The 13,561-nt window shown below is 39.5% G+C and overlaps 1 protein-coding gene across 2 annotated transcripts in view; it reads left to right on the top strand.

The window, feature by feature from the left end:
• Nucleotides 1-4,823, top strand: part of LOC144065616 (uncharacterized) — a 7,123-nt gene extending 2,300 nt beyond the window's left edge. Inside the window, exons 2-3 of one of the 2 annotated variants that reach the window (XR_013297212.1) lie at nucleotides 967-1,578; nucleotides 4,166-4,823. Coding sequence is in view for 1 of the 2 variants with exons in the window: in XM_077588606.1 (XP_077444732.1) it covers nucleotides 967-1,982 (1,016 nt within the window). In the remaining variant the exon portion in view is untranslated. Of the gene's footprint in view, nucleotides 1-966; nucleotides 2,847-4,165 lie in introns of those variants that run through there. The other variant, XM_077588606.1, reaches the window with a different exon arrangement.
• Nucleotides 4,824-13,561: the final 8,738 nt, after the last annotated feature.

Below are 13,561 nucleotides of genomic sequence, written 5' to 3'. Positions count from 1 at the left end.
GGGATAAAATCCCCATCCTAGCAGCATTTGGTGATTAAATACAAACACTGGAGCTTAAATACATACACTGGAGCTTTTCAGATATCAGAACCGGGCCCACAATTGAAATATTATTTAGGAATATAGCCATAGCCTGAGCGCTGTGAGTGCTCAGTTCACCCAGCATCCACCTTCCTCTGCCCAGTTCGTTGCAGTGCGTAAGTGCGTGACGTATCTCCAGTGCGCAAAGAACCTTTTTCATTTTTATCATGAAATATCTCATGCAGCCATTATTCAATATGGTTAGTGAAAAGTGAAGGGCTTCTAGTGAGGGAGGTGCATGGAAGAGGCAAGCCATTTCATTTGAAACAAGTGGTAATAACGAAGCTTGATGCACGTGAGAGTGGTGAGCGTTGCACGGGCATACAACTTGAATCGTTCGACCAACAGTACCATTTATAAACAGAAAGATCGAGCAGCAGGACCCAAATATTGAACGTTGCACAAAGTTTGCAAATCAATTAAATGATGCCATACAGTGCTACCGCATCATTTATGATGAAAAAAAGAAGAAAACTGCAATCGTCGTTAGATTGCTTCTTTCGGCCATACATAAATCTCTCTCTCTATCCAGTACTGTACATATTCTCTCCATTTTATTAAATGTTTTTTAGTACAAACCAATATGTGTTACTTATACAAGCCTTAAACATACAAATGCACTTATATAAACCTTCAATATACTTATATAGGCCTTAAACATAAATTATAATACAAAATATAGCACTGAATCAACTTACAAACAAATTCAACTTATGAACAATCACTCGGAACCTAACTCGTTCGTAAGTAGGGGAGCGTATGTACTGCATTGTGACGAAATTGATGTATGGCGCCCTCTTCCGTTTGGTTTCATTTATGTGAACAAGAAATTCAGTCATTTTATAATTGGAAAATGGTTAATCATTTATCTTCGTGTCTTTGCAGTTTTCAGAAATGATCTTAGTGCTTATGAGCATGAGTCTGTTGACCTTGAAGGGCAAGTCGAGCTCCCCCAAATCAAAGAGGAGGAGCCAGAGTTCCCTCAACAACAAATGGGAGATGAGCAACTTCCAATCAAAAAGGAGGAAGATGATTCCACCTGGTCACTTGGTGAGTTCGTGAAGAGGGAAAATGTTCGGGGCGTGGCCAGCGGAGGGGCGGAGCCTGCAAACACCACAACATGGCCCCTAATTAAAAAGGAGGAGCCAGAGTTCCCTCAACAGTGCAAAAGAGAAGAGCAACCTCCAATCAAAAATGAGGAATGTGTCAAATGGTCAACTGGTGAGCCTTTCAAGAGTGAAGATTATCTGGGCGTGGCCAACAGAGGGGCGGAGCTTCTGAGCGGCAGCTCAACAGATGGATGGCGAGCAGAAAATTTAATTGCTCCTTTATCAGATGACAACAACTTGCTTTTTGACGATGATGATGTTGAAGATGTTAAGAAAAATCGCAGTGGCGACAATTTCTGCAAATGCTTTCAGTGTGGGAAAACTTTTGGGAAAAAGTCTTCTTTGAAAACGCATATGAGGAGCCACACTGGGGCGAAACCCCTATCATGTACAGTTTGTGGTAAAACATTTACACAGAAGGGACACTTAATTAGTCATGCAAGAACACACACAGGCGAAAAACCATTTTCGTGTTCAGTTTGTGGTAAAACATTTACAGAGAAGGGAAATGTAAAAATACACACAAGCACCCACACTGGTGAAAAACCATTTTCGTGTTCAGTTTGCGGTAAAGCCTTTTCTCATAAGCAAGTTTTACAAATACACTCAAGAACACACACAGGTGAAAAGCCATTTTCGTGTTCATTTTGTGGTCAAAGATTCACACGGAAGGCAGACTTAATTCGTCATGCAAGAACACACACAGGTGAAAAAACATTTTCGTGTTCAGTTTGTTGTCAAAGATTCACACGGAAGGGAAGCTTAATTAGTCATGCAAGAACACACGGGTGAAAAGCCATTTTCATGTTCAGTTTGTGGTAAAACATTTAAAGAGAAGGGAAATTTAAAAATACATACAAGAACCCACACTGGTGAAAAACCATTTTCGTGTTCAGTTTGCGGTAAAACCTTTTCTCAAAAGCACCACTTAGAAGACCACACGAGAACCCACACTGGCGAAAAACCATTTTCCTGCTCAGTTTGTGGTCAAGCCTATTATCTAAAGCAACATTTAAAAAGACACTTAATAACCCACACTGGCAAAAAAACATTTTCCTGCTCAGTTTGTGGGCAAACATTTTCCCATAGGAGAAGCTTAAAAGAACACTTATTAACCCACACTGAAGAACAATGTTTTCCTGCTCAATTAAAAAGCTACACAATTGAAAAACTATATACTATAAATATATGGACAAATACTAAAATTGTTATCACGACAAAATAAAATAAATCAGTCGATAGGACAACTACGGCAAGCAGCCACAGACTCTACTATTTCCCGTAGATAAAGTTCTGCGTAGTGACTGCTGGGATATAGAGTTCTTAATACACCCAGTTCTTCAATACACTTAGTATGACGGCGAGCACACTAATTTGGTGCTCACCGTCATTTCGGCTGTATTTACAAAAGAAATCCTGCCGCTAAATGTTGGCGTCAACAGAGCATTCAAAGCTAGACTGTGAATTATATATATACAACTACGCCAAGCATCCCCAGACTCTACTATTTCCCGTAGAAAAAGTACTGCGCAGTGACTGCTGGGATATAGAGTTCTTCAATACACTCAGTATGACGGCGAGCACACTAATTTGGTGCTCGCCGTCATTTCGACTGTATTTACAAAAGAAATCCTGCTGCTAGATGTTGGCTTCAACGGAGCATTCAAATATATATATTATATATATATATATATATATATATATATATATATATATATATATATGGAGTCTGGATATATATATATATATATATATATATATATATATATATATATATATATATATATATATATATATATATATATATGCTATATATGCTATAATAACTCAGAGCTTGCCGTCATTCCCGGAGGCTTAAGAACTACAACCGCTCGACCCGGCGTTTTGGAAGACTCATTTGGGCAATTGTTGAATTCGGACACAGAAAATGAGGACTTTGATGGATTTGTGGGTGATGATGACATAAGTAAGTTGTAAAATGTCTAAATAAAGTACAACCAAACTCAGTTTTGCTTCCGTTACCTTTTTAAAAACGTGTTTTTAGCGTGTGGGTGTAGCGTGCAAGAACTATATTTCCCAGCAGTCACTGCACACCGGAACCCGGAAATAGGCTACTTCCGGTAGCCAGCGCTATTGCGTTTCGATTTTCATCCATATATAATATATATGCGTCTAAAAACGGTGCATGCTTTTTGTGTTTAAAATACAGAAATAGCACCCGTTACTGACACTGCGGCTAAAAATACGATGCGCCGAATAGTCGTGAAAATACGGTACCCACGTCGTTCAGAAACCCTTTTCCTGCTCAGCTTCTTGCCAGAGATTTAGTTGTAAGGATAGACTTAAAAGACGCAAATGTGTTGTGATAAGCAGTGGCCAATCACGGCTTTGCTTGCTTTTTCAATTTCTGTATGAAAGATCATTGTAAGTGAAGTATAATTATATTTTGCTTTCTGAAAATCTTGTTTACACTTTTTAATGTGTAATATCGATCCACACGATTCAAATACAGTAATACCTGAAGATACGAGCTTACTGCGGGGTCGAGCTAGTATGTCAATTTACTCGTATCTCAAGTCAATTCTTCCCATAGAAATGAACAAAATACAAATTAATCAGTTTCCATCCTAAAAAAAAAACACCAAAATTTGTTTTAATTTACTACCGACTCACAATTGGGAACCATCTGGTATGCTCTCATCTCAAATTTGGATTGGATTGGATAACTTTATTCATCCCGTATTCGGGAAATTTCGTTGTTCCAGTGGCAAGAGGGTGAGGATGCAGGGATAGGAAAGGCATTTTAGACATAAATAGATAGGTAATAGATAGGTAATAAGTAGGTCAAGAAATAAATACATGAATAAATATATTATTAAATAAGCGTGTTGCATAGGACATATATACATACATACACATAAATGTACATGCATGCATACGGTAGTTCTTAACACACAGCCATTTTTTTGTTAAAGAGCCTGACAGCTGATGGGAGGAAGGATCTGCGGAAGCGCTCCTTCCTGCAATGAGGGTGCCGCAGTCTATTGCTAAAGGAGCTTCGGAGGGACTCCACAGACTCATGCAGGGGGTGGGAGGTGCTGTCCATGATGGACATCATCCTGCTCAGCATCCTCCGCTTGTTGTCTCGTATGTTGGAACACTTGTATGTCAAGGTATTACTGTATAAGAAAATTGAGTGTCGTTGAAGATTTTATTTTATTTACTATCTAAATAATATGGAAAATGTCGTCACAGTTAAAGACATGCCTAAGAAATTTGAAAAATTGCAGTTTTTGTCTATTGAATTTGCTAGCAAATCCAATAAGAATATTGAGTGTTATTCAAACATGATACATTTGAATGAAAATGATTGATATATTGAATCTAGGATCTAAGAAACATGATTAGAAATATGGTGTGAAAGATAATGAATTTGCTCAAAATAAATAAATAAGTTGTACAATGTCCTTATACTTTTGTCATATTATAAGATGAATCACGATTTTAAACCGATTTAACGTGTCATTTTTTTGGTAGTTCCAATAAAACTCTTTTGGGGGAAAATACTTTTTGGGTCTTTTTGTTGAAAAAAAATCAGCCTTCCAAATTCAAAGGTGACAAAAAAGAGAAGCGTTATTTGCTCAGATTTAATGAATACATTAATTTGAACAATTTGACAAATTAATATACGTATAAAAGATTGTTTTCTTTCTACAGGTATGAAAATACGCTAACTTCATTATCTGAAATTAACGGTAAATTGATTTTATCTTTTTGATGTTGAAGGGGATAATTGGGAGATATGTAACTAGATTTTTATTTTATGTGCAACTATTGGAAAAACATCGAGTGAGAAAGTTTTATAGGAGATGATAGACAAACTACAAAGGGAATGTAATGTTAAATGTTTGCAAAAAACTACTAGATTGGGGTATTGCTCATTTCAAACAACTGCGCGATACACATTATTGAATGAATTTGGAGTTTTTGATTAGCATGCATTTTATGTGGCTTAATTGCTGTAAAGGGTACAGGCTTAATATATTAATCCTTGCGAACAGGGGGAGATTGTGATTCAATTCTATTGAAAAATATACTGTTAGGGTTATTAGTCTTACATTATTATATATTTGCTCGCAATGAAGTACGCTTTGCTTTACTTAGCTCATTAACACAAGAAAAGTTATTATAGTCTACATCTGCTTGCAATGAAGTAAATGCTTTGCTCCTTAGTTAGACCAAACAACAGGAACGTCGAATCCTTTTGGACTGCTGGGATGTGGAGAAGAACCTTCGTCTCTACATGACCTTCATTTGTTTTGAGAGCTAAAACTTGTATTGTAACTAGGGTCCTTTACTATTGACTTCTCACTCCTATTTTCCCAACCCTCCCTTGAGAGCTGAGACGTCCATTGTAACTATGGTCCTTGAAGCTAAAACAGGGAAAAGATGCGTGTAACGTGAGAATGAACCTGGACAGAGACGAGTCGATTCGATTCTCTCTTGCAAGAATTTCACAGAGGATTGCCCCATCTCTTTATTTGTGCGGGCATTTGAGAATGCCTATTGGTGAACTTATCATACCACTACTAGGATCCAAGGGTGAAGAGATCATCCTGCCTTTAACTTCCCCAGTAGCCACTAAGTGCTACTCACTGACTATCACTCATTCCTTCATCTATGCTCCAAAGTGCCCTGTCAACTTGATGGGCCAGGACCTTATAAAGATGTGTCCTGTCCAGATGGACAACAACTCCAAGACTCTCCTGCAAGGCACCACCAAGCAACTGCCCCAATCTTTGCTGTGTGGGATAGACTGGCCAGTTGTCTTAATAATTGTTTGTTCATGTCGCGCCATGTGGCCAAACTCGCTTTACAATTGTTTGTTAAGATCGTAAAATGTAAGATAGACTGGCCAAACTGGCTTTACAATTGTTTGTTAAGATCGTGGAATGTAAGATAGGCTAACTAGCTGGCTTTGCAATTGTTTGTTAGATCGTGGAATGTTAGATAGGCTAACTAGCTGGCTTTGCAATTGTTTGCTTGTATTGTGCGATGTGGCCAACTAGCTTAATAATTGTTTGTTTGAATCGCGCGATGTAAGATAGGCTGCGGCAGTTTGTGTGAGCTATAAAGATATCGTGTTTGCATACAACTTAGCCCTGCAAATGTCTAACCATATCAGCCTAAAGTTTTGTTTACATAAACTTTGTCGTACATCACTGTCTTAGAAATATTTCCCTGTTTTCCTATATAAAGACTTACCCACTGTTCATTCGGAGAGAGAGTTGCAAAGGACACCACGCTGAGCGGTTCACCACTGTTAGAGCTCTCTCTCCATCTTGCAGTCTGGTAATAAACCTATTTCCTTTAAATTGATCTCACTTTTTCTGTGCCTATTCCTGAAGTTGTATTACAGATCTATCAGCTGACATCTACTGGGCTCGCATTGACACCGACTCCGACGGCTGGAAACAAGCCGAACACTACTGGCCTTTGTGACTGCCCTCGGTACGGCACCTACGTACATATGATTTGGTTTCTGACTGCTTGCATTGCACGCTCTACTATGATAGGCAAGGTAATGAGGTCTATAATGATTCGTTACAAACAATTGAAGGACATACTTGGCAAATACATTGTGGCGATTTGTTTATTGGTAACCCGGAGTGGCTTTCAATACACATTTGTCTGATGAACAATTAAAATGGTACATGAAGGATAACCCGCCGGATCTCCCCATGTCACCATCTCATCCACATGTTTCCATGATGATATCTCCTCACTCAGCTAAAGACCTTGGGCCCTTTGTACGAGAATACATGTTGGCTAAGGATTGGAAACCCACCATAACTCAATCTTTGTTTTATTCTTGATGTTTATTGTGTCCAATTTGAAAAAGTCAAACCATGCTTCATTTTGGAGCATCGACTGTTGGAAGACACCATGGTTGTGAAATAATGGACAGTGACATGGCCTCAATGGTTCTCGCTGACCTGCCGGACACAATTTGTTCCGTTACTCCTACAGACATGGGCTTGTGTAACGTTGCTTTTGCACTTTTCACATGACTTCCAATCCCGTGCATGTCGAAAGCAATTTTTATAATTCAACTGTTCATTTCAGTAAATACTACAATGACATTGAAAAATACATTTTTAAAAAGGTACTTAGTCAAGTGAAAACAACAGTGGCTGAGGATGCCAATCACATTTTTGGATTATTATTCATTAAAAAAAGCAATACTTTTTGTCACTTTTACTGAACCAAGATGCCTCTTGAATTGTATGAAGTTTCCCTGCTTCCTACCTTGGCGTCTTGTGGAGCTTGGCCGTCTTGGTATTTGTCTCCTTGACTGTCCCCCTCAGGTCAGTGGTGTGCTCCTGGATTAGCTTTGGCATATGGCCAATTCATTCCAACTTGGTCTCAATCGTGGAAGCCTATTGACAAGGAGGACGTTTAAAATGTTAAGACAATTTGGAAAAACAAGCACTTTTTAATCAGTGCTTTTTTGATGAAAATGTTGACCATAATTCTTGCTGAACTTTTATTCTTGACAATGAAACTAACCTTCAGAACAATGTTGCTCGACCTCCAGGAACGGTGGGCCACTAAAAAAGCAAACGTGCGGGGTCTCTTTTAAGGTGCTCAGTCAGCTTGATGTCTGCCATCTATAGAAGAAATGGCATGATGAACATTTTGATGGAGAACATTGCATCGGTACAAAGTGGGTTAAGGATGACACATTGAGGTTTTTTTCTTGTAAATGTACTCGTTCTCTAGGCATCCTTGACCACTTTGCACACCACCAAGGACTTCAAGATGAAGATTTCTCTATTTTTTCCCATGCTCAAGGCTATTCTTGAATCCCAGACCTTGAAGGAATCCTGCAGGAGCAGGTCTCCTTGTGACTCAATGCATTCATCAAAACCTGAAGGGGGAGAGATGAAGGGGACATGTAAGCAAACTGGACTTGATTCGTGAGCAAATGTTTTGCCATCTTGTCATCATGTTCAGTTACCTTCCAGCATGGAGAGATGCATGGCATCATTGGCATTCTTGGGAATGCCAAGAGTTATATTCAGGGCTTTTTTGAGCTCCTCTTACCCTTCTTCAGAGCATTGCAGCAGATTTTTAAATAAGCCAACAGACGCTTACAATGGCTGCGAGACACTGTTCTCACAGAATAGCGAGAATTTACTGTATATAGGTATTGTTATATGCTCCGTTTGTGTTACATCTTTTGGACCCAATTGCAGTGAAGCAGGCAAGGAGAAGGAAGTAGTACTCAAACGAAACTTTAATAACTTAAACCGGAGGCAATAGACTAACAAAAGACTTGGCGTCAAATAACAAAACAAAACCTGACTAGGGGAGACACGGGAAAGCGAGGAACGAGGAGCGCCACGTTGGATCGAGGAAAATGTGGAAACATGGCATGGTAATCAGCAGACGATCCAACAATGACAAAGCAGTCAGTGGGGTTATAATAGACTGACATGGGTTGACGAGACAATTAGGAACACCTGGGAAACAAGAGGGAGGAAGGATACACCGGGGGCGGAGACACGACAGCTGAACACAATGGGCAATCACTCATACAAGGGAACCAGGCGGGAAAAAGCATAACAAAACCAAGCAACCCTAACAGTTTGTCTGTTGTGTAGTAAAGCAAGTTTAAGATTACATCCATGTTCATTTCAGTGAGCTGTTTGTTTTGTTTCATTATGTTAGGGACCTTCATGAGACAAAATAAAAGGTGATGTTGAATTAATTTCTTTCTAATGGGGTTCAGGTTTACGGAAGCTTATCGCACTCACCTTGAAAATAAAATAAAATAAAGTCCTGGCTGTTTTTCAAATTAATTCATCTTTGGTGTTGTTTTTTTGAAGTATTTTTTTCTTCGTTTTTCAAATTAATTTATTGTCTGATGGTTTTTTTCTTTGTTTTTCAAAATGTATTTTTGGCGTTATATTTTTGAATTATTTTTTTCTTGTTTGTTTTTCGTTTTTATTTATTTTTTCCCCAGAAAAAAAATACATTCAAAAATCGAGCAAACAGCAGTTATCGACATATTTGGAAGTCTCGCGTGGACTGCGTCCCCCAAATTCTAGACAGGAGGACCCGTGCTCGCGTACACACCTACCTCCATTCAGCACAATCATGTTTTATCCAGATATGCGGCAAAGACAGTGCGAGACAGCCCAGTCATCAAGTCACCTTAATGACAAATACGCTTCTAAGTTTCCTCTTTTATAGAATTTGAAACCCCTCTTCTTGGCCAGTCTGTAGTCAAACATTCATTTGGAAGGAAAACTTAAAGCATCACACAACAAACCCACACAGGCGCAAAGACCTTTCAAACATTCAGTAAGAGAGCAACTTTTTTGCTCAGTTTGTTGCCAATGTTTTATTCCTAAGGACAGGAATGTCTTTTCTCATATTTAGATGTAATTTTCGATTGTTTTCACTTTTTTTTTACCTGTCTTGTTCAGTTGTTTTTTTAACTGGTACTGCATTTTCTTTTTGTTGAGAACATGCTCTCAAAGTGTATGAAACTAGAATGCAATTAAACACTTGTTGTTGTTAATATTTGAAATAGATGACAAAAAGAAAAATTGACTAAATGTAATGAAATAAAAATGATTTTTCCTATTTGACTATTTTCTGTTCCTTTTTCACAATGAATTTTAGGCCTTACCTGACATGTTTTGCGGTATCACTTCCGCCTTCATCAGAATGTCAAGGCATTAAAAAAAACAATTCGTTTTTTATCAAATTCCGATCTTGTGAAAATGATGCGATCAGGCCCGATTTCCGATCTGATTTTTGATCAGTAGGAATCCCTCAGAAGAATATGAGAAAAGATAAGTTTTACAGAATTAATAGTTGTCAAGAACAATTTTTCACAGCAATGGTAACACTTGGAAGTAGGGTAGTTTGCTTCTTCAAAAAAAGAACCGATGTTAGTAGCAGAGAATGGTTTCGATCCATTGACCTCTGGGTTATGGGCCCAGCACGCTTCCGCTGCGCCACTCTGCTTCTTCTGACATATCACTTCACACTTTACAAGGTAACTCACAAAACTAATCAATCACATTGAAGCAGATATACTGAGAGCACGTGGGTATTCCCACCTGCTGACAGAGCTCCTGAGGACCACCAGCGCAAGAACCTTGGTCTCGGCCAGGGACTGGCATAGCCTTGGTTAGTCCTGCTATTCACAGAGTCATCCATTACGCATTTAAAAATTTCCATTACAATAAAAAAGGCGGTACGAGACATTCGGCCCAGGGATTTACAAAATAATATACCATGTTGAATTTAAACATGCACTTAAGCTAATAATACCCCACCGACGAATCATTACCTTATCATGGTGGTGGGGTTTGTCAGTCCCAGTGACCCTTGGAGCTATGTTGTCCGGAGCCTTGAACCCCGGGGTAGGGCTATCCATGGCAAACTGGTCTGATGCGAGGGATCAGACAAAGAATGGCTCAGAAGACCTCTTATGATGAGCAACATTATTGGACGACATCTTCCCTCAGCTGGACGCGGGTCACCGGGGCCCCACTCTGGAGCCAGGCCCGGAGGAGGGGAGCGATGGCGAGCGCCTGGTAGCCGGGCCTAGACCCATGGGGCCCGGCCGGCCGGGCACAGCCCGGAGAGGCGACGTGGGTTCCCCCTCACATGGGCTCACCACCTGTGAGAGGGGCCAAAGAAGGCGATCCCCGGCTGCAGAAACTATCTCTTGGGGTGTGGAATGTCACCTCTCTGGTTGGGAAAGAGCCTGAGCGTGAGGTTGAGAAATTCCGTCTCGACATAGTTTGGCTCAGCACTACACAGCTTGGGTTCCGGTACCACCCCTCTTGAGGGGGCTTGGACACTCTTCCAGCATCCCTCCATCTTCGGGTGGGGGGACGGCACCTGATTGTTGTTTGTGTGCATGCACTAAAAAGCAGTTCAGAGTACCTACCACTTTAGGAATCCTTGGAGGGGGTGCTGGAGAGTGCTCCTTATGGGGACTCCCTTGTTCTGCTGGGGGACTTCAATGCTGATGTGAGACCTCGAGGGAGTGATTGGGAAGAACGGCCCCCCTGATCGAAACACGAGTGGTGTTCTATTGTTGGATTTCTGCGCTCGTAGTGGATTTTTTCATTGATAATACGGTTCCAGACTCTGGGTTAAAAGTTCTCTTTATATTTTTTTTCTGAACATAATCACCTACCGGAAATGTATCTTGATGAAAATATCTGGAAAAATTCAAATCTGGTGCTGTGGTTTTTGCTTGTTTAAGCATGTGCTGCTCCCGCTCTGACAAAGAAGTGGGTTGTATTTGAAGGAGTTCTTCAATTCCACAGTCATCACTGACATTATAGTTCGCTGACCAGAATGTCAGATGGTTGCTGTTTGACATAGCTTTCGTGAAAATGTATAAACTACCAATTCAGATGATCCCGCTAGATCAAAATGATACATTTCAAACAATTTTAAAGTGTGATTTCTGGATTTTTCTTTTTAAGGTGGACCTGCACCTACGATGAAAATGTCAGAACACCATGATTTCTAAGTGGGAGAACTTGCAATATAGCTGGATTTTCAAATACTTATATTGAACTCACTGAATAAGGTTATAAAGACACAATAGGATGCTATTTGTATTGAAAGAAACTTTCATCATGGCCAATAGTGGATGCATGGATACTGTGCTGTCTAACTTAAAAATGTGTTATTTCTCTTTGAAGCAAACTTTTGATAAATTATAAAGACACAAATGCCCCAACCAAAACATGGCCCAAACACAAAACTTTACCTCAATCAAAAATCAGTTTTAAACAGTGAAAAATAGTGCTTGAGTGCATTTGTTTTAATCTCAGCTATGATTTTGCATTCAAATATTTTTTTTCTTTAATTGAAGAGTTTTTTTTTATTATAGTGAGGTTATGAATTGTTTGAATGCACAGCAATATTTTGATTGAGGATTTTTTTTATTGAATAAGACAATAATGACACAAATAGAATCACAAATGTACCTCCATTAATGTAGTTTAACAATATACTCACGATGAAAAAACAATCCAGAATTATCAGAGAAGAGTTATTTTTTCAATGATCCACAAACTGGTTCTTTTTAATTCTGCTGGGCAAAATACCACCCACCTACTACTTCATGTTTGGCAACTAACACCTTATTAGGCTACTGTAGCACAATCTTTGCAGTGATGGTGAACGACTGTTGAAGGAAGAGCACTCTGTCTTCCTTCTCAGGTTCAATTAATTTCGGATGTGGAAGATTTTGGGTGTCCAAATACAGGATGGAGGCGATGAACAGTGACTTCGAAGCTTTTATTACAGAATATTCTGAGCACAGGTGAAACACAGGAAAGGCTGTCGTCCACAAATGCGCCGAGACAGACAACTTACATTCATTCACCTTTATTCTCTCAAAACGGTGTTACCGAAACCGAACAGGGATGGGATTTTCCCTTACTTCATACAGTAAGCTATTTGTTATGAACCGGCAAATAGAAGATTGACAATGTTGCAAGTGTTCAAGGACACATCTGGCTACAGGACAGAGCTCTACTAAGGAGAAGCTCTTTAAGTTGCTTGTTTGTGCCTTGGAGGAGAGTCTTGGAGTTGTGGAAGCTGGAACTCTGGACGATAATCGGGACTGTAAAAGAATGAGAGTCCATCTGGAAAGTGTAGATTTAGACCGTCTGGGCTGCATTTGATGACAGGACACATCTTGATAAGAAGGTGCCAGCCCATCAAGTTGACAGGGCACTTTGATGAAGGAATGAGTTAGAGTTTGTGAGTAGCACTTGGTGGCTACCGGGGAAGTTAAAGGCAGGATGACCTCTTCACCCTTGTCTCTTTATTTCTGCGTGCATTTGGGAATGCCTATTAGTGAACCTATCATACCACTACTAGGATACAAGATAATCCTCTGTGAAATTCTTGCAAGAGAGAATCGAACCGACTTGTCTCTGTCTAGGTTCAAAGGACGTCTCAGCTCTCAAGGGAGGGGTGAGAAAATAGGAGTGAGAAGTCAATAAAGGACCCTAGTTACAATACAAGTTTTAGCTCTCAAAACAAATGAAGGTCATGTAGAGCCAAAGGTTCTTCTCCACATTCCAGCAGTCCAAGAGGATTCGACCATCCTGTTGTTTGGTCTAACTAAGGAGCAAAGCATTTACTCCGTTGCAAGCAGATGTACTAAAATGACTTTTCTAATGTAAATAAGCTAAGTAAAGCAAAAATAAAAATTTAGTTACATTTCTACCAATTATCCCCTTCAACATCAAAAAGATAAAAACAATTTACCATTAATTTCAGACAAAGTTACTGTATTTTCACACTTGTAGAAA

The sequence above is a fragment of the Stigmatopora argus genome, chromosome 20, assembly GCF_051989625.1.
Source record: "Stigmatopora argus isolate UIUO_Sarg chromosome 20, RoL_Sarg_1.0, whole genome shotgun sequence".
NCBI lineage: Eukaryota > Metazoa > Chordata > Actinopteri > Syngnathiformes > Syngnathidae > Stigmatopora > Stigmatopora argus.
Note: the sequence above shows the minus strand (reverse complement) of the source record. Positions and strands in the feature narration are given on the sequence as shown.